Below are 22731 nucleotides of genomic sequence, written 5' to 3' on the forward strand. Positions count from 1 at the left end.
TACCTTCCTACCTCCAGGACACAAAATCGACTCTACTTACGTCGTTGTATGAGGTGTTATTTAAGAAGAACCGGAAGGCCCTTAATCCCATGTGGTGGGGTATGTTAGTGTAGAGGGAGACCACATCAAGGCTAGCCAATTGTGTGTATGGAGGGACGATCCTGTCCTGCAACATAAGTAGAGTCGATTTTGTGTCCTGGAGGTAGGAAGGTAACTTTAGCACTAAGGGATGTAGAATTTTTTCAATGAATTTACTCAGACATTCGGTCAAAACACTTGTTCCCAGAGACAATGGGTCTACCCGGGGGGGGTCGAGTACCCTTATGCACTTTGGGTAAACAATAAAAGGTCGCAATGGTTGGAGTTCGGTTTGGGTGCAGAAATTTGAATTCATCTTGGTTAATAATTTGTTGACTTAGAGCGTCATTTAGAAGTGTTTCTAGTTCAATGACATAGATGCTAGTAGGGTCTGAGGGAAGTGTTCTGTAGTAGGTGGTGTCATTCAGATGAGACAGACACATAAGGATATATTCAGAGCGGTTTAGGAGCACGATATTTCCGCCTTCCGGTTCTTCTTAAATAACACCTCATACAACGACGCACAAAAGGATTTCATCTTGGCCTCACTCGAGTTTGTCTTGACACACAATTATTTTGTGTTCAACGGCTCCTACTACCTTCAGATCTCCGGCACTGCTATGGGGACAGCGTGTGCACCCACATACGCCAATCTGTTTCTGGGATGGTGGGAACATAATGTCGTCACCACCACCAAGTTTAGCAAATTTCATGAATTCATTCTAACCTGGCATCGGTATATAGAGGATATGTTGCTCCTATGGACAGGCTCCGTCACCATGTTCGAGGACTTCGTCAAGATGCTAAATAACAATGACATTAACCTCAGCCTGACGCACGTGATTGATGAGCACCAGCTAGTGTTCTTGGACCTCAAGATTATCTTGAAACAAGACGGAACAATTCAGACCGAACTGTTCAGGAAAGAAACATCCACAAACAGCCTATTACATTGGACCAGCCACCATCCCTATCGACTCAAAGCATCTATCCCATATGGTCAGTACTTAAGGGCAAGACGGAACTGCTCAAAAGATGAGACCTTCTATAAGGAATGCCAACTCCTGAAATCCCGCTTTAAAGAACTCCAATACCCCAATCGGGTTCTTAAACGGGCATTTCAACGAGCCAGTAGTACCGATCGTCACACGAGTCTTCACTCTACTAGACCTACACAGGACTCCAGGACTCCCCGCTGTATTGCCACCTTCGACCAAGGTTGGGATTGTATGACCAACATCTTCAAAAGGAATTGGCCCATTCTACGACATGATCCGGCCCTTCAAAAAAATACTACCCAGCCACCCATCCCTGACAGCACGGAGACCACCCAACTTACAGGACCAATTGGTTCACAGTCATCTCTCCTCCCCTTCAGCACCATCAAACTGGCTCTCTGATCTAAAAGGAACCTACAAGTGCGGCCACTGCAAGGCCTGCCAGTACATCTTACCCACCAAATCAGTAATCTCCACTCAAACACAAGCCAAGGTAGTTACTAACGCTTTGATAAACTGCGGCACCACCCGCCTGATATACCTCATCACATGTAGTTGTGGTATTCAGTACATAGGCAAGACCTTCCAACAGTTTAGAAGAAGGGTCTTGCAGCATATTAACTCGATCAAAAACACTGTTACCCCAACTACAGTAGCGCGACACATTGTTAATTTTCACAATGGAAATAGCGATAATCTACGATTTCAGGCAATCGAGAAATTGATGCCCAACCCAAGGAAAGGTGACTTCAATAAAATCCTATTACAAAAAGAATCTCACTGGATCTTCACCTTCAAAACTCTAGCCCCTCATGGCCTAAACGAAGACTTTAATTATACACCATTTATTCACCAGTGACCTGAGACAACGGTGTATAACTGATAATTGCTCTCTACCCACTGGTTTCTTACCAGAAATTGGGAACACTCCAAATGGAGCCCTTACACATTTGTATGCTCCCACACAGTATATTGTGACGAGCAATTGACCTTGTGGACTGATATTATTCTCAGGAAATACCGGAATAATACCACCATTTGATCCCTATACAATACCGATCCGAAAAGATCATCCCCTGTAATTCTATTGTATCATCTCATAGATGGATAATATTTAAAACATCACTCTATTAAGAGATAATGACGAATTGAGTGCATATTATTACACATAAATAATATATATTCTCAATTACGAAACACACTAATCATCCCTTATTTGCTATATGGCATGACCCGTTTTGACACTACTCTGATATGCTCTTAATTTCAGAGACAAATTTGAGAACCAAATGTACACAAGAATTCCGGCATGTTTGTGTCCTGAAATCAAACCAACAATTTTGATTCTACTGAGCCACCGTAGCTTCTCATTCCCTGACAGCCGAAACTCGACCAATCAGCTGCCGGGGCGGGATTTATAAACTCCACCATTGGAGGGAGTCATTTCCCCCTGACGAGCCCCTAAACAGGGCGAAACGCGCGTCGGGTTCCTCCGACATTATTCTATACTATGCTGCATACCCAACTGCTCCTGAGACAAATTCCAAACAAACTCTCTATTGGTTTGGGATACCGACCAAGGCATCAGGGCACTTGGGCCAGCGGAGAAAACAGTGCAGAATAATGGATTGACCGACTGATGGTCTCCACACATTATTTAAATTACCTTACTACTTTGCTACTTCTACCACGAATTTACTTCACTTACTAGCAAATCACCTTCACTCTTGCTTTACTATAACCGATGCCCTTGAAGGCATCTTCCTTTCTCCTCTTTCAAACCTCTACGATTAGCTGTAGGAGATAATCTGACGAAAGAAATTGGGCCACCCGCCTAGCCGCTAAACGTCATATGACTGATAGTGGTATCCGTAACGGCAGGCACCAACTCAAGAGTTAACCTAGCAAGGGATACGGCACACCGACCAGACTAAACATCTGATCACTTTCCAGTGCCTACTCCCCGCTATTTGCCCATTACGGGAGAAACACCCGTTAGCACTAAAGCAGTTACCTAATCTACAGATCTCTCCGAACCGGGAGACTACGATACCTCTCATGCTGGCCAATTGAGTGCCATTAACATCTCTTAATCAGTGCTTAGTTACGGGAAACCTGGCATACTGCTTGCAATTACTTATGTAAAGTATGTAAGCGATCTATTTCTTACCATACTGACTATAGCAGCAGCCAATTCTTCCCTTTACTCTCGAGGTGAGACGACTCCATCTCTAGAGAGATTAATAACTAAGCATTCACTTCTGATAGCCTCTTACGGCTTAGAACCATAAGCTAATCTCTAGAGGTTACTGAGAAAGAAAGTAACCACATAGTTGTGCTCTGGGAGAAAACTGTCTCATCCGGAACACATGTTGACAAATAAATGTGGTTATAAATGCATTGCGTTATACAGGGTGATTTGACATCTGTAATCATTCACCAGAAACACATGGTGATATAGTAACTTGGTTAAAAGCGTATAACGCTATACATGGTGATTTGTACACGTGTATCCATTCCAATTGAAGTACTAAAAAGTAGCTACATATCTGTTCTCTGGCAAGGCCTGTTGACACACTACCTCATCCGGAACATCTATTGATACATATACTTGGTCACAAGTGCATTACGCTACACTTGGCTATTTTGACACTTGTATCCATCTGAAGTATAGTAAATTAAGTTACTCCACATGTAGACTCATACTATAGGAATAACGATATCTGTGCGCACAGAGTTGGACTATCACACAACCTGCGTCCACACTTTATGTTGTGTCTTTCCCTCTACGTTTACCCCCCTACCTACACACCCCGATTTTTCTTGTGCTAGAAAGTCTGGATGCTAGCCAGCATACTACTGCGATTTAAAATTGGTGACTGTTTACGATAGGATCGTCTATCTCCCTATTAAAGTATTACGTTTTAACGCTTTTTTCAGTACACCTAAACTCTTTTGGGTGAATAACCCTAAGAATATTTTGGTTCCTAATAAATTAGGAAGATCTTTTTCTGAAACTAACATCCCTATATCAGGAACATCATAATGACAGTTTTCTCTCCCTTTGCACTGTTTTTTATTTTATTTCCAGCCAGCAGGGGGACTACCTGTCATTACAGGCAGTCCCCCTGCTGGCAATGCAGCAAGCAGCTACCCCGGCCATGTGATTGAGATCCTTGCGAGGACACACTCTCATATGGCCGGAGGAGCTGCAGGAGGACGGATGTGCAACGGGGGGCACCCTGTGAATCCCCCCAACCGCGATTGCCGGCGTGGGATTGCCGGCATGGGATCGCCGGCGACCGGGTAAGTAAAAAAAAAAACGGAGGGCGTACTCTTACGCCCTGCAGCATTTAGAGCCGCTTATAATAGGGCGTAATAGTACACCCTCCGGTTTTAAGGGGTTAAATATAAACATAACCAAAAATCAGACAATTCCACCCAGTATTTCAAAAGTTAGCTGGAAGTCCTTTGTGACCGACCGCAAGCACATTTTCATGCCCAAAACAGTTCCATGGATTTGGGCTGTGCGGTCGGTCTAATTTACACCGAGATAATGACCAAGTCCCATTCGAACAAGCGTTCGAATCTTCGAACGGGACTTAGTCTCCAGCCGCAGTGTCGAAGCGGAGGAGAAGGTACGGGTCAGCAGCGTTCGTGCAATTGGGTATCCGAAAACAGTTCCATAGATTTGGCTGCACACACCGCTGACCGCGTTCGAATGATTTAAAATGGCTGCCGCCACGTGTTCGTTTGGCTGTATCCGAAGTGCCAATTTAAAGTTGCAAACACTGCTTCAAAGTGATTAAAGGGCCATAAACAGCATTATAAAAATCCATAATGCCCAAATACTGTGTTTAAAGTGCCCAATCTCCCAGGGGCCAGTCATAAGGTAGAAGGCTGTCAATCAGGTCCTCCACATCCTAGGGGCAAAGGGCAGTGGGTCACATAAACAGCTAGTGACAAAAGGCAGTTTGTCACATATAGGAAATACAGTAAACACAGTGAAAGATTCACAATAGGTACATTACAGATCATTTTGAAGCTGCATTGAAGAATGCATAGATCTGTTCTCTGACTGCCAAAATAAAGCAATAATGTTTCAAAGTTCGCAGATTTTCAAAGAAGAAAGAAAAGTTAGCATGGTTTACACTTTGTTGAGAAATTGCTCTTTCCCTCCCAACAAACACAGATTTACCTGTTTTCCTTTTTGGCATATTCACCAGTTTTCTGATCAAAAATATGAATTTTCACTGTAGGTCGAGAAACCGTAAGATCTGTCTTTAATTTATCAGAACGATGGATGTAAACACCTAGCACAAGGCTATCATCATATACATGTGTAGAGTCATTCTCCCCTTCTTTACTGACATCTGGAGTGGTTTTTGTTGAATCATCTGTAAATGAAAACCAACTATGTTTCACTGAGAAATTGGGGAACCACATGCACTTGACAAATTTAAGAATGGTCAAAGTAGATGGTGGGAACCGCACTCAATCCCAACGGCCAAGGGTGCTCCGGATCAGGACCAGCAATCCCAGAATAATACACGAAAAAAAGAGAGGACCACAGGCACTCCAAACTGAAACCGTATGCAGATTTATTAGGAAAAAATTGCAAAGCCAAGCAACGTTTCGACCAACAAAGGTCTTTTTCAAGCTTGAAAAAGACCTTTGTTGGTCGAAACGTTGCTTGGCGTTGCAATTTTTTCCTAATAAATCTGCATACGGTTTCCAATTTAAGAATGGTGTCACATGTTCTTTGTAGATATTTCATTCATAATGTACCATTCTGATTACAGCCTTTACCATCATTGCAAACAAACATTTATATTACCCTCTTAAGCGCGTTCAGGAATATCCTAACATTTTGGTGTGAGCATGGTTAAATCCCTGCTCACACAAGGGAGACTCAAGTAAAAATCAATACGTGGAGCTCTCCTTTGTCAGCTTTGGGGCCACAGACTGACTGATGAGCTGTATGCACCACTCAAAGTAAGGACTGCATGCAGTGCTTTAAATTCCTGCAGCTGAGCGATTGCACTCAATCACAGTGATTATGAGCCTGCACCCAATCTAAGGGAGATCCCTAGGGACTGCTATGATCTCCTTGCAAGATCCTAAAGAGCTGTGCTGTGTTAGCTTGAAAATCCCTGGGTCAATGCTGTTTTATGGTTAGGGGTAAGTTTAGGGTAGGTGTACAGTAAGAGTTAGTCTAGGGTTAGGTGTAGTGTTTGTATAGGAATAGTATTAACTACCAAAAAATCCTACACATGAGGCATTTAACAAGTAAGACGGATACATTAATCTGTTTTGAGTACTCTTTCTTTTGTTGCACTAGAGGTATAAAATTATTATAAGCAAAACTGTGAAAAATAAATTGTGTTTTATTACCCGATTTTTAACATTTCATTTATACTTATTGTTGTGTTAGGTATACATAAAGGAAAGCTCTCTTCCTCCTTAAAAAAATACATAACATGTACAGTTGCAAGGGAATAGTTTGTGAATAGTGATGTCCCGAACCCCCTATTTGTCATCATTGAGTAAACTTTGGCCCTGTACCTCACAGTCAGCAGACACATTCCAGCCAATCAGCAGCAGACCCTCCCTCCCACTTCCATGACGAATAGGGGGCGGACCGAACATTGAGCGTGTTCGCGACCGCGAATACGCTATGTTCTCCGGCGAACGGTTCCCAGCGAACTGTTCGGGACATCACTATTTGTGAACCCTTTGGAATGATATGGATTTCTGCACAAATTGGTCATAAAATGTGATCTGATCATCATCTAAGTCACAACAATAGACAATCACAGTCTGCTTAAACTAATAACACACAAAGAATGAAATGTTGCCATGTTTTTATTGAACACACCATGTAAACATTCACAGGGCAGCTGTAACCAACACTTCCAATCTCATCTCATTGATTGGACTCCAGTTGCCTGACATATCACTCCAATTAGCTCTTGGAGATGTCATTAGTCTAGGGGTTCACATACTTTTTCCACCTGCACTGTGAATGTTTACATGGTGTGTTCAATAAAAACATGGCAACATCTCATTCTTAGTGTGTTATTAGTTTAAGCAGACTGTGATTGTCTGTTGTTGTGACTTCGATGATGATCAGATCACATTTTATGACCAATTTGTGCAGAAATCCATATCATTCCAAAGGGTTCACATACTTTTTCTTGCAACTGTATTGGTGCACTTAAAGAGAAACTGTGAAACCCTTTAAGGAATACTATAGTGTTAGGAACACAAAACATGTTTTCCTAGCACTATAGTGATCTGCTAACTAATTACTTTTTAGCCCTTTCTGCGACGGTCTCCAGGCTGATGCCAGCCTTCTTAGCTGCAATGATCAGTCTTGATGATCTCAGCAAATCCATGCTTCCCCATAGGAAATTATTTTAAAGCTAGTGCACATGCATGGCAAATTACCACGCTGTGTCAATCAACAACTCGTCATAGAGCTGTACTGAATCAAAACATCTCTACAGGGAGCATTGAGCGTCTCCATGCAGATGGTGGAGAGGCGGAACATAAGTCCTGCAAAGATTGCAGGACCTAATCCAAGATGTCCCTCTAGTGGATAGCCCAAGTGACAGCCACTAGAGGAGGTCTCAGACAGCAGTGTAAACACTGTCTTTTCTCTGAGTAGGCAGCATTTGCAGTGCTCACCATGCCCCAGAACCACAGCAATAAGCTGTAGCTGTTTTGGTGACCATGTCCCTTTTAAATTTCAGTAGAACAAACACGTAGCACACATTCTAGGATTTGTTTTGCTTCAGAAGTTGGACAAATGTCTCTTTAAAGAGACACTCCAGTGCCAAGAAAAAAAAAAACACCCTAAATAAAAATCTCTGTTTAGTAGATATACCCACAATGAAAACAGGCATGCATTTAATTATGCATTTTTTTCATTGGGGATATATCTGAAAGAAGCTTGCAAAAGTGCAGACATTTCTATAATGATTATTTCTGTGGGATTGGACTGATAGTATATTAAAAGAACACATCAATGCGAAAAACAAATATATTAATTTTAAAAGTTGTGTTGTTCCTGTTTTAGGGCAGCCTCTTTTTCATTATAAAAAAAGAAAATAACGAATCTTTTGTCCATCTCTGCCCTCGGTGAGACCATCATGATTAATGACCTCTGGCCCAATCCAATTGCATATGTATGGCAATTGCTGCACTCTGCCAATACAATTTTTGTATAGATAAGAATTGGTTGTACTACTTCTTTATAAAAAGCATTGACTTCAGCTTTAAACAAGCATTCAACTCGAGCGCAGTAGGAAACCCCTCTGACTTTTTAAATTAACAGCGGGAATGTATAGAGAAGGTCTCTTGAAATCGTTATTTTTCAGAAAATTAGACCGTGTGGATCTTCAGTTAACCCCTAAAGTGCTTTAGGTGACAAAGAATATAAGGGTATTTAGCACATAAAGTCCATTTGAATTCATATGACCCATTTTAAATTTTAGTTCATAAACTGCTTTCAAAACATGCAAAGAAAATGTAGAGAAATGCAATCATTTGTAAAATTAGAGATTATTAAAATACCTGCTTTGGTTTTTTTCTTGGTCTTTTTTGTACTTTTGGGAAGATCTTCAACTTTGTCATCATAAGTGCCTTGAGACACTTGTGAATGAACTGTTGAAGCATACAGTTCAGATGACTGACCTTGAAGTTCATCAGAAGCTCTAATAAAATAAAAGAAAAAAAAAATAATTTTTAAATTAGAACAATCTGTATGGAATGATTGTAACAAAATGCATATTTTTCACGAGACATCAAGCTCTGAGCATACTTTCCTTTCTAAAGCATTTTTCCATGGCCTTTGATAGGATGAGAGCCTATCACTAGTGCCAATGGGAAATTAAAATAAAAAAAATAAAAATCTTCTAGTTTACCTAATTCCTGGCTCTTGTGTAGCTATGCGGTCCTTCTTTTTTTTCTTCTTCTTCACAGGAGTATCATTGTTCAAAAGCAAAGTATGACCTTCACTACTGACAGAAAGCTCTGAAAGATGGGCTCTTAGTTTCTTTTTCATCTTTTCTTTGATTTCATCAGCCTCTTGCTGTGACACTTTAAGGTGATAAGCTTCTATTAACGAATCATCATCAAAATCATTTAAGTCACTTTGGTCCTTCATGTCACCACCACCCTTCTTTTTAATAATGCTTGACTGCTCTCTGTCAGACTTTACACGAGTCTTGTTTTCTGTTTGCTGGACAGAGTCAGAGTTGTCTATCAAAGGTTCATCAGAGTTTATCCATTCAGCCCCCATGACTTTTTTGTTCTTCTTCTTGGTTTTCGTTTTTTTCTGCTCCTTGAGGCCAACCTTGCTTGTTTCATCTTCAGGAACTTTATCTCTTGACTTTTGTCTGACTCTTGGGCTTTCTTTATCTGCATCATATTCACTCTTTAATGTTTCATTTTCACGGTTTTTGGATGTACCAGGTTGGTTCTTCAAAATATCAAGCTAGTAGACAAATAAAAACAATAAAAAATAAACAAACTAGTTAACCCCTCTAACAGGCATCTGATAATTCTTTGCATCTCACATTTATTTTAGTTATGCAATGTTTTAAAGGGAAAAATTATTAATTTTTGTTTTTATTAGTTACTTTTATAATTAAAGGTCCACTATAGTGCCAGGAAAAGACTCGTTTTCCTGGCACTATAGTGCCCTGAGGGTGCCCCCACCCTCAGGGTCCCACTCCCGCCCGGCTGGATGGAGAGGGAGGGGTTAACCACTTACCTTTCTCCAGCGCCGGGCATTCAGCCAGTCTCATAGGAAAGCATTCTCAATGCTTTCCTATGGACGCTGGCGTCTTCTCACTGTGATTTTCACAGTGAGAAGCGCGGAAGCGCCTCAAGCGGCTGTCAATGAGATAGCCACTAGATGCTGGATTAACCCTAAAGTAAACATAGCAGTTTCTCTGAAACTGCTATGTTTACAGCAGAAAGGGTTAATCCTAGGTGGACCTGGCACCCAGACCACTTCATTAAGCTGAAGTGGTCTGGGTGCCTATAGTGGTCCTTTAAGTATTGTATGGCTGTATCACAATATGCAGCTTTGAAAAAATTCCCCCCTCCACCCAACCATTCTAAAAAGGGTTGACTACTTAAAACGAGGTGCAACCAAGCTACAACAGGCACCATAAACACCACAGCATGTGGTCATGGTGCTTGAAGGAAGAAGAAACAAATAGAAAGGATGCTGAGAAACCAAAATCAGGCATTAGTGCAGATGACTAGGAAGGAGCAACACATGAAGGGAAAAATATACAAAATCTGATGGATAGCTAAAAGTGTCTAAAACACATTCTATCAATGTGATAATGGAAGGAATTATAGCAACAAATATAGAGAAACACTGGATCGGTGTAAAGGAAAAGTAAAGAAAACAAAAGGAAATGTATGAAAACAGCACTGAGGGATAACTGACTGCAAAAACAGAAATGGTTGCTGAGAGAAAGTGCACATCACTATCCTCTGTCTGCCAGAAATATGTGAGTGCACCACTGATACACATAGAAGAACCTTGGGAATCATGAAAACATAATGAAAATATTTAATTGATTATTTCTTTACAAAGGTTACAGCTCTTAAAAGCATAGAAATGGACCAAGTAAAGATTCCAAGATGAATTCTGAAGTTAAACTTATGATAGCTCAAAGAGTATCAGAAAAAAAAAAAAATTAGACTTTGGTGTGGATAAAGGTCCAATTCAAGTGTTAAAGGGACTCTCCAGGCAGAGTATTTTACTCACCTGGTTCCAGCGCCGGGAGCCTTGTGAAGCCGCGCCCCCTATTTCGTCAAAATGACTAAATAGACGGGCGCGAGCAATCAGACGCTTCCATTTGGAAGCGTCATTGCTGCCTTGTGCGTATGTGCGGTTTTGCCGCACATGCGCACATACTTCATAGGGCGGCATTCATGCCGCCCTCTTAAGTCCTGAGCGCACTACCGCGCGGCCGCGAGCTGAGCTGACAGCTCAGCTCGCGGTCTTTGCCCGCCCCCTCTCCTCTGCTGACAGGCAGGAGAGAGAAGGTGCGCACACAGTGCCTTCTCTCTCCTGCACACGTCAAACGTATTACAAGTTTTAATATTCTTTGTTTTAAAGCATTACCTCCAATTTATTGAATAAATATTTTTTTTATTATGCATTTTATATATTTTTTTAGTTTGCCATACTTAACTTACAGAAAACACAATGAATAATAAATACAGAATATCTTACAGGCAGGCATTTCTGATCCAGCTTCAAACATAAATTTCAACAAGGCATTATTTTTCAAGTCTGACGTGTACAAGGTCTTTTTAGGGCCCTACATGATAGGAAGTCCCTCTGGTGTCCATCTGAGTGACGGCCACTGGAGGTATTCCTATCAATGTAAACACTGTATTTCCTATCAATCAATGTGAACACTGTATTTACATTAGATTGCCTGCAGGAAGCTATAGATCTCACCTGAACAAATACATTAAGCTGTAGTTGTTCAGGTGACTATAGTGTCCCATTAACTTAAACAATTTACAAGTTAGCAATGAGATATATTTTAAGAAAACATGCTACAAAGTCTTCATGAACTAGAACACTTACTGCAATTTGTTCTTCCTGAGGTTTTTTCTTCTTCGGTTTGTTTTTTACATCGGACAAAGCAGCATAGTCCCGGAAGACTTCATCAAAAAGTGACTTTGTTCTTGCCTTTGCCTCACTCTCCACTGCAAAAAAAGAAGTAAGTTAAAACTGAGACACCAACATAACTGTCCATTTAAAACAACATTAGTTATCAATGACAAATGCCAGGCTATTTGTCCAGGAAAGAATGTGGATATTAGAAATAATATTTAATCCTTATTTAAAAAAAAAAAGAGGTACTGAAATAGTCATATTTAAGGTGTAGTAAACCTCTTTAGTGCCCTTGAGATCACGGAAGTAAATCATATTTCACTACACCCGTAGAGGTTATATCACCAGATTCTATAGAAATGAAGCAAAAAAAAGCACCCAAGCTTTTTTACCAAAACAAAAAAAACAGAATATACAAGTATGTAATTGATATATATATTTGGAAAGATTGGATTTTTCAAGAAGGATTTTTCCCTTTTTGTGGCATAATTGAAAATGGTTACAAATTGGGGGGGAGGGAAAAAGGAAGATTGCCTTCTTTTGAATTTACAGCATTAGAAATGGGTATTCAAAATTGAATATAATGGACTTTAATCTTTCTTCAAGTTTGAAGACTGACCAGGGCTTTTTGAGATGTTGATAGGTATTAATTTAACAAGGTGCTAATCTCCCTTCTCTGACAACGTTCAGAAACATCAAAGGAAAAGGTAATTAAAGGACAAGGAAAGTCACCCAGGCCACTTCATCTCAATGAAGGGGCCTGTGTGCTGCTGTCCTGTAGTTTTAACCCTGCAATGTAAGACATTGCAGTTTTGTTTTAGAAACTGCAGCTTCCTGTTGCAGTTACACAATAAAACTACAGCTGCAACCTCCCTAGGAAAGCATTGATTCATTGATATTCTACGGGGATATTTGATGCGTGTGTGGCACTTGAGCACTGAATTGGATCTACTCTGGTGGAGGTAAGCAGGTACCTGGAAAATGGCAAGTAAAAATTTTTTTTTAAACCTTTTTATGCTAAATGGCAGGGGGGAAACCAGACGTAGGGGCAGAAACACTTAAGCGCTTGGAATACACATTTGTATTCCTAACACTTTCCTTTAAAACTAACTGAATGACAGAACAGCTCCAACTGTCCCCTCAAACCCCCTAACACAGGGACATATTGTCTTCCCTGCATCCACTTTAGGCCTTTCTGATTACTTTTGCATGAGTTCAGGTTTTTAAAGGAAATACAAGATCTACTTTTTACAAGTTTTAATATTCTTTGTTTTAAAGCATTACCTCCAATTTATTGAATAATAAATGTTTTTTTATTATGCATTTGATATATATTTTTTTCCATCTAGTTTGCCATACTTAACTTACAGAAAACACAATGAATAATAAATACAGAATATCTTACAGGCAGGCATTTCTGATCCAGCTTCAAACATAAATTTCAACAAGGCATTATTTTTCGAACTTCACCAACTGCCTAGAAGTAGAAAAAGTGTATTAATATCAAGCAATTTTCCATTTAAAAAAAAAAAAAAAGCGGCTATACAACATATAGAAGAATTAGGCAGACTAAAAACTGAATTGTGGGGCACATAAAAATGCCAAGTTGTGGCTAAAGATAAAGTGGACATTTTTTCCAAATCAGATATTTTGCAATTCGGGTTCAGTTCACTACAATTTACTATTGTTGCACATATTTGTACACAGCATGTGTTAAAATGAACGGTTTGACTTCTTACTGGAGGTGTGCCGGCAACTTCTCCTTCGCTCCACTACAATTTCCACAGAGCTGGAAGTTCCCTAGCATGACTGTTTGTTACCACTCCTGACATAACCTGCTCAATTCAGCGATTAGCTCACTGGCTGAGACCAATCTGCTGACGGTCTCAGCCAATGCACTAGTAAAAGTGCTCGACAGTTCCACAGTAAAAAAACTTTTTGTTTGGTAAAAAACAGTAACACTGGAAATCTATTGAAATGTCAACTCCAGAGCAGTTCTTCTGAATAATAGTAATAGTTTAGAAGAGGTTTTTCCCTCACACTTAAAGTTTTTCAACAGTTGACCAACAGTCATCGCATTTTATAAAGAAAACCATCAATGCTTGCTTTTATGTATGGGGTGGCGGTATTGCAGTTACATCAAGAGAGCTATCAGTAGGGCTGGCAAATGGACAAAATATGCAGACTTCACTTCAATCTAGTACTCACTTCGAAAACTGCCGCTCCACTCTTATAAAGTTAAAATGTTTTAATTGGGGTTATCACGCAACATCAGCCTTGTAGGGCTTTGCGTTGGCATGTTGCATATCCAGGTCCAATAAACCATCTGAGGGCTAGAAGAATACTCTAGTTTCTATATTAATTTGTGGGATTTAGCAATAGCGCTCACATCTAACTGAGTAAGGGCATTTAACATGTATTTTATAATATGCTTTTATCCTCTTCAATGATTTTATTATATATATATATATATATACATACATACATACATAACTTAACAAGTGAAAGTATATAGTTGTATGATAGTACTTATGAAAATGTAACAGAGCATACTAGCCATCTACAGGGGAAAAGATTAGAAAGTGTTGCAATATTGGTTTTGCATTCTAGTAAATCAGTAACAAAGGAAGGAACATTTTTGTTCCCATGTGTACTTCTACCACTGGTTTTCTAGCATTGTTTGAATTTTGTAATAGAGACTTTAATGACCATACAGCAGTACATTTTCTCATACACAATTCAGTAAAACTCCAACATAGTCAATGTGAGTATTTCATAAAGATTTTTCTCTTGATGAAATACTCATTTTGAAGTGGGGAAGGTGACAATATCGCTTTAAAAATTAAAATAAATCACTGGGAACATAGGACAGTGACATCATCACTCATCTTCCTGTGCTCCCTGCAAGGCACTGTAGTGTAACCAACTGGGGGGGTGTGAAAGATATTGTTAACGGTCTTGTGAAGATCCTATGGTGATGAGCAATGACATCACCACCCTGAGCCGGATAGGCTGCAATTCAATACGCTGTTATGGTCTTATACGTAATGAAAGAAGTTTCTGCTTCCCTCTTATCTCTGTTTAAATTCTGTTCGCAGGGAACACACAAAGGACGCCAGTCAGTAGGTAGTTCAAAGGAGTGTTCAAAATTGTAATTGTGTACAGCTTATATATGAAATACAGTTTTCAGGGGGGGGGGGGGGCGTGGCCTACAGAGCTAGCAAGCAGATGTGTCTCTCTGGAGCTCCATCAGGGCCTAGGAGAAAACCCGAGAGGCCAGCGGCACAGCACCAAATCAAGATGGCGCCAGAGGAGCAGGAGACGCCGGAGCCATCAGAGACCTCCCAGGAGGAAGAAGAGCGGAGTCTGGAAGGTCGGAGTCCGATGAGGATGAGGCACCTTCCACAAAGGGAGACATCAAGAGGCTTCTGACCGACCTCCGGAGGGTCTGGAAGGAAGACCTCCAGGCAGCCCAGGCAGAAATAGGGGCGATCCGCCACAGAGTACAGGAGATAGAAGGTAGAGAGGCCTCCAGAAACAAACACATACAAATCACAGACAACAGACTGCAGAGCCTCTCCTCCTAGGTGCAACAACTGACCCAAGCAGTGACCACCCTAGAAACGCGCCACAGACAAAAAAAAACCTGCACCTCAGAGGAGTCTCAGAACAAATCCCTGAAGAGGTGACACTCACCTTTGTAAGGGGCCTAATAGATGCCATGGACATCCAGGACACCCCGGCCCAACACATGATAACCTCAGCATTCAGAGTGAGGAAGTCAGCCGCGGCCCCAAGCGTCTAGAGATATCATTGCCATCACCCGGGATATCTCGGCAAAGGCAGAGATTCTGAAACGCTCCACGGAACAGTACAACACAAGGGTCAGGCGGTCTCAATTTTTGCGGACATACCGTTCTCTGCCCTTGCTGAAAGGAGGAAGCTGGCCCCAACCACCAGAAGACTCAGAGAACACTCTATAAGGTGACGCTGGGGACTAGGGGGATCCCTAGTGGTGATAAATGGAAACGAGACAGCGACATCTGCAGAGGACCCAGGGCCACTGCTGCAGAAACTCTGGATCTCAGCTCACACACGAGCAACAGCCGCAGAGACACCCTCAGAGACTCCCAAAACTGACCGAGAGCCCACAAACAGCAGCATCCTTGAGCCCCAGCAGCGCATACCGAGAGGCAAGGACTCAAGCTCAAACAAACCCTGACACTCGGATGGGCACTTGAAAGTTCAGAGACTCACATAACAGGACTTGAACCAAGCTGGCTCTACACAACGAGCCACAAAAGCCAGCTGAAGAGTCCCAGGCTCCCACAGCCGCCCAGGCTCATGCCACTCTAACATGTTACGCTAAGAGATGGCGACAGAAGAGAGCTCAGGCACAGAACTGTCCTTGACCACACAATAACACATCTTAGAGCAACTATGTTAGCCCCTGACCTACATCGCCCATACATGTTGTATAGGCTAGTTTATTACCTTTGATATGAATAATCAAATTGTGACAATACGTGCTTAATTCATTACCCATATTTTGGTAAAATTGTTTAACGATAAAAACTTTCAATAAAATACAAAATTATAATAAAATACAGTTTTCTTAGGGATGTGTACGACAAAAGGCAAAATCAACCAATCAACAAAGTGTATGCTGTTAGTTAATACAAAGGACAATTGCTTACTTGAGTCTTATCTCCAAGGTTGATAAAAAGAAACATTTCAGAAGCAGTTGCAGAAACTGCAGACATAAACATGATTTAACAATGTAGCTTTTAACCCCTGCAGATGTGGAAGGACCTAACGAGGGCAAAGGCTTTTTTTAATCGTTTATTTACCTGTATCAATGACAAGTCCCCTTTTCTGGCACTGTCGGTGAAAGGGTGAGGCAAGGTATATCCAGAAGTACTAATTACATCTGTGGGACTTTAATTACTTCTTCACCTCTATTTCCTTATGCTCTTCCTCTGCCAACAGAACTTTCAAGAACGGTCTGTACCGATATATGTAGATATAGGTTGTTAAATCCACGTCTCGTTATGCGATACACTCATAGGTTAATGTATATATTTCTTTATAGCGCTGTATGTCTAGGGGAATATTCACTAAGCATTGCACAGGTAAAAATGAATTTCCCAATAGTGCCCTTCATAAGGAAGGACTTCAAGCGGCACTTCATTTCTTCCTATCTGCTCTAGTTTTCTTTAAAACATAAGACACAGTAGGGACTATTTGTCTTATGGAGGTTTCCTACACCTGACCATATCTGACCAGCGGAGGAGCAAAGTGTGCTTCATTTCCGGTGGTCAGAGCAATTTCCCCACAATTCTCCCTGTAAAGGAGCTTCCTGTACCCCGGCTGGGTACCTCCGCCGATGGATGCTCCTAGCACTCACCAACAGACCATCAGCACCGCAGTCCCCACGTCCAACGTTACAGCTTCCTACCTACCCACCCTGGACCTACGACAAGGCTCCAGTCCTCCAGAGAGTCAAGCAGGAACAGCTCTTAAAAGCAATCCCCAGGGTAGATGCAGTCTTTTCCCCCCACACATGAATGAGACAAGACTCTATGTTGAGGGTAAAACAGGAACTCCGCTTTATTGGGACACACTGGCCTTTTATACAAGTTTGCCAACAAGATTGACGCCTAGGTGGACCTTGTTGGGCACAGGACAAAGTATACAAGCCAATCAAAACAATGTAACAATGAACGACACTCCCACATACAGTAAACAATCCCTCCCCTCTGCCTGTGATATAATTAAAGGACCACTAAAGGCACCCAGACCACTTCAGCTTAATGAAGTGGTCTGGGTGCCAGGTCCATATAGGGTTAACCCTGCCTGCTGTAAACATGACGTCAGAAGGAGGAGGAGATTCCCCAGCGCCGAGGGAGCCCGGCGCTGGAGAAAGGTAAGCGTTTAACCCCTTCCTCCCCCTAGAGCCCGGCGGGAGGGGGGCCATGAGGGTTGGGGGTACCTATTAACACTATAGTGCCAGGAAAACAAGTTTGTTTTCCTGGCACTATAGTGGTCCTTTAAGGCAGATAATGCATTAACTTAATTATTCACAGGCAGAAAAAAAACACATTTTTACAAAGTCCAATAAGTACCCCAAAATACAACATATCCCCGGATAGCCCCAATCTGGGTGAACAACATATCCAAAAATCACCCAGATCGGTTCAGGGGTTCAGGAATTTCCTGGAAGTCATAGTTTTGACCGACCGTGCACATGGTCCTTTGCCCAAAACAGTTCCAGGGAATTAGGGCCAACGGTCAGTCTCTCTTTATGGAGTACAAAAGTACTTACAATACATGGATGGAGCCTTTTAAAGTGTATTGGGCAAGGTATATTGCAGGGCCCATAATCATAGGGTAGGAGGCAAGCAAACAGGCCCCTCCAAGAACCAGTGGCGCGTTCACTTTCACCACACTCACCTTACTCCATGTTCCCGCGAAGCCTCCTTTCACTATTCCCGAACGCCCTGTCATTTAGACAGAACGGTGGCGAAACTACCGAATTGCATCCTAAAAGAATGAGAACCGTTTCACATCGTTCACCTTGACCCTGGCCCCACCTCTGAGCAGCGGTGGGGGCCCTATATGAGAATGTGTGTGGGGGGTAGACCTATTGTCCTCCCCCCTTGCCCCCACCCCTGAGCGGTGGGTGGGAGCCCAAAATGAGGACGATTAGGGAGACCTATTGCTTTCCCCCCCCCCCCCCCCCCCCGGCTCCCACCCCTGAGCGGCAAGTGGAGGCCCTAAATGAAGAATGTTAACCCCCCCACAGGTGACTAGGGGGTGGACAATAGGTCATCCCAACACACATTCTCATTTAGGGCCCCCACCCGCTGCTCAGGAATGAGACGATAGGTCCCCCCTTCAGTTTAATAGCCCCCACTCGCGCTGCACGGGTGGGGGGATAATAGGGAGTTTGTTTGTTTTTTGTAGACATGCCCCTACTCGCGGTATAGCAAGAAGTGGCAGAATTTACCAAGTAATCTTTACTTCATATTAGTAAATTTGGTTGAAAGACCAGTTTAGGTCTTTCAGCCTTTTGGTAGATATCTCCCTAATACCGTGGGAATTAGGAAGTTATCTACTAAGCGACTGCAAGATGCAGCCGAGGCACAAATAGAATTGGAGTTTCATTCATTCGAATGAAGTACCAATCCGAACAAAGCCCGAATAGCGTCCCAACACGAATGTGCGCGGCCGCAAGCTGACTGACATCTCACCTCGCTGTCTTTGCCCACCCCCTCTCCTCTGCTGACAGGCAGGAGAGACAAGGCGCACACACAGTGCCTTCTCTCTCCTGCACACGTCAGACGTATTTTAATACGTCTGACATGTACAAGGCCTTTTTAGGGCCCTACATGATAGGAAGTCCCTCTGGTGGTCGTCTGAGTGACGGCCACTGAAGGTATTCCTATCAATCAATCAATGTAAACACTGTATTTTCTCTGAAAATACAGTGTTTACATTAGATTGCCTGCAGGGAGCTATAGATCTCACCTGAACAAATAAGCTGTAGTTGTTCAGGTGACTATAGTGTAAAAGGTAAGTTCGGCATGATAGTGCCGTTTTAAGTGTCAAGAGCAGAGGACCAACCAACCAGTTATGGATAAACATGGTGCATAAAAAAAAAATAAAAGTAGGAATTTTAAATATGAATAGGAAAGTCATTTGACACCAAAAGTCATGCTGACATGGTTTGTATAAAAAATAAAAAAAAAAATAAAAAAAAAAATAAAATAAAAGAAAGCAGATGCTATTTTGGGTGATAGTTGTCCTTTGATGGATATTCACTATAACGTAAACTGTAATGAACATAAAATGAATTGCTATGCATAGGCAAAAATAGTGGGGTTACTATTAATGCCTACATTTTCAAACAGGTTTTCCATAAATCTGATTTTTAACATTTTAGTGTATTTGAAGGTATTTATTGAAAACCATATGTCTAATACTTATTAATATTTTTTGTGCTTAAATATAGAATAAATATATAATTTATTGGCAGTTTGCAGAGTTTAACTTGTCTATTCAACTTTACACTTAACTGTCGCAAGAGTAAAGTTAACTGTTTTTGATTGTATTCGGCCTGGTGGTAATTTCTACCATCTAGCACAGAAACCTGATGTTAGAATGTCTTATCTTCACTCCCATTATTCCGTATTGGATAATATAAAAATATAAAGGCAACCTAATTACAAGACACCAACAGTGAAATTCTATGGCATGGAAACAGACAGGACTCACGAACGTTAAACGAGCACTATAGGGTCAGGAACACAAAAATATATTTCTGACCCTATAGTGTTAAAACCACCATTTAGCCCCCCTGGCCACTCTTAATATAGTAAAATCTTACTTGTATTCAAATCTGAAGCTGCTGGCTCTGCCCCTGTTTGCCTGTGAACTGCCCATGTCTGCTGACATCATCAGAAGTGGTGGTCTGAGCCAATCACAATACTTCCCCATAGAATTGGCTGAGACGATCAAGGAGGTAGATCAGGGGCAGAGCCAGCACAAGTCAAACACAGCCCTGGCCAATCAGCATCTCCTCATAGAGATGAATTGAGTTACCAGATTTTACTTATTTCATGATGTAAAGTCATGATCTTATTAAGGGCACAGAGGCGAGTATTATGCTTATCTCTTTCTTTATTCCTCAGCAGCAAAGAAAGGATACTGTCATATTCATAGAAAAAACACATAACAATACATCCAATAAGAATGATATGATCGCAGCGCGTGCCCTAACCAAGCATACTTGCATCCGACTCCACTACAAAATCCAGGGTAGTCCCGAAGATTGCTCTTCCATTCCATGCTTCCATGTGCTGCAGCCACCAAGTGAGTTTTTCTTTGGCTGCGCAGTCGAGCGGAACAGTCTGAATAGGAGTGCCCTAAATGAAGGTGTTTTGCCTTTAAATGCTGAAGGGCTCTGTAGTGAAGTGGGCCTGGGAAGATGGCCTGGATCGAGGTTGAGAGAAGGCCGATGATCCTGGCCAGTTGCCGCAGTGTAAGCACCTGACGGATTTCATCCTGATGGCCTTTATCTTGGATGGTGGTAGAAGGAGTGCCGCTTCCACTGAATTGACAGTGAAACACAGGAATTCTAAGGACTGAGAGGGTTCTATGACCAACTTGTCCCAGTTGATGAGGAAGCCAAGGTTGCAGAGTAAAGTCCTCGTCCAAATTAAATGTTGGTGGAGTAAGAGTGGGTCTTGTGCCATCACGAGTATATAATCAGACGAACCCCTCTTCTTCGCAGGAGGGCCACTACAGGTCTCATGATCCTCCCCATCCTATGTTGCTGAAGAGGCTAAAACCCCTTCAGCCACTTACCTGAATCCAGCGCCGATGTCCCTCGGTGCTGGGTAAGGCTCCGACCACGCTCCTCATTAATGCTTTTCTATGGGGGATTCCAGCGGCGCGGGAGGTCCTCATGCATAGCGTGTTCTAAGAAGCCGGAAGTCCCTCTAGTGGCTGTCTGGTAGACAGCCACTAGAGGAGGACTTAACCCTGCAAGGTAATTATTGCAGTTTATAAAAACTGCAATAATTACACTTGCAGGGTTAAGAGTGATGGGAGTTGGCACCCAGACCACTCCAATGGGCATAAGTGGTCTTGGTGCGTGGAGTGTCCCTTTAACCCTGCAAGGTAATTATTGCAGTTTATGAAAACTGCAATAATTACAGTTGCAGGGTTAAGGGTAGTGGGAGTTGGCACCCAGACCACTCCAATGGGCAGAAGTGGTCTGGGTGCCTGAAGTGGCCCTTCAAACCTCAGTATTCAGGTTTAATTGCAGTGTTGGCACTTTGAGGGAAAAAAAGTTGGCATGTATTGCGGTTTGGGCACTCGGGCTCAAAAAGGTTCACCATCACTGTCCTAGGGAATTCAGAAACTAGCCAGATATATCCCTGCTCAGAGATTCTCTCTGAAGCTCAAAGATTGGTTACTGCTGGAAACTGCATGTTCTATCTATACGACATTACTGGTACAGAATCCCCTTAATATTCTAGTAAATATTTATAATAGATTTTTCTCCACACTGTGAGCTTCCTCAAGAATTACATTTGGACGTTATTTTTTCCAATTCAATAGGTAAACAAGTCCCAAGGGCTTATATCCATTACAGTGAAACTAAGTATCTCCCCAACAAAACTATATTGGAACTGAGAATTATAGTTTAAATCCATGTGAAAGTCTACACGTTGACCCGCTCACTGTCCAGCTGTTCAGACTGTCATGGTTTAAAGACATGGTCAGGTGCATCCTCCCATGGCCAGTAATAAGAGTAACACACACTGTATTTTTTTTTATATATAAACTGATGGATAAACTTGGTACTCCACCAGTTTTGGACTACATTTCCCATGATGCCCAGCTACCTGCTGGCTAAACACCCTGGTGAGCACAGTCCCTGTGGAGGTTAGAGCCAGGTATTATTGTCACAGTGTTACACAGCACACTGACCTGCAATGACCCCCTGCTTACCGTGTCCGGCCCGCTCTGGCCCGCTCCCTATGTCCATGCACGGAGAGATGAACACAGAGTGTGAGAGCCTGATCCCGCTGTAATGCCCATAGAGCAGCACTCACCCTTTACACACCGTGCTCTCTGATACCCGTTACTTCCCAGCCAGCAGCACCCACAACAGCTCCCCGGTTACTGGACACGCCCATTGTCATCACCCAGGGCAACCGAACAGCCAATAGAAAGAGCATACAAGACAAAATGCGCACGCGCCTAATCTTTAAGTCGCACGCGGGCAAGGACCACAGAGTCACGTGAGGGGAAGGCGGTGACTGATTTTAGCCCGTAACAAAGCCACGCCCCCATTCCGTTTCTTTATCAGTGTTCTGTGCACGTCATAGGGGGAGGGGCTAGCGTGACTGCCTGCCTCCTGAGTTACAGCTGTTTAAAAAGTAATGTAAAAACTAATATTGTTGAAATGTAATATTAGTATGATAA

General features: G+C 42.2%; 1 protein-coding gene across 3 annotated transcripts in view; it reads right to left on the reverse strand.

The window, feature by feature from the left end:
• AHI1 (Abelson helper integration site 1) overlaps window positions 1-22513 on the reverse strand; it is a 355403-nt gene extending 332890 nt beyond the window's left edge. For 2 of the 3 annotated variants that reach the window (XM_063443258.1, XM_063443260.1), the window contains exons 1-6: window positions 22359-22513; window positions 13139-13210; window positions 11704-11825; window positions 9005-9576; window positions 8655-8794; window positions 5275-5473 (exon numbers count right to left, since the gene is read on the reverse strand). In XM_063443258.1, the coding sequence (XP_063299328.1) occupies window positions 5275-5473; window positions 8655-8794; window positions 9005-9576; window positions 11704-11825; window positions 13139-13169 (1064 nt within the window). In that variant the 5' untranslated portion in view covers window positions 13170-13210; window positions 22359-22513. Of the gene's footprint in view, window positions 1-5274; window positions 5474-8654; window positions 8795-9004; window positions 9577-11703; window positions 11826-13138; window positions 13211-22254 lie in introns of all 3 variants that reach the window. The other variant, XM_063443259.1, reaches the window with a different exon arrangement.
• Between the last annotated feature and the right edge of the window lie 218 nt (window positions 22514-22731).

This window comes from Pelobates fuscus, chromosome 2, assembly GCF_036172605.1.
Source record: "Pelobates fuscus isolate aPelFus1 chromosome 2, aPelFus1.pri, whole genome shotgun sequence".
NCBI classification, from domain to species: Eukaryota; Metazoa; Chordata; class Amphibia; order Anura; family Pelobatidae; genus Pelobates; species Pelobates fuscus.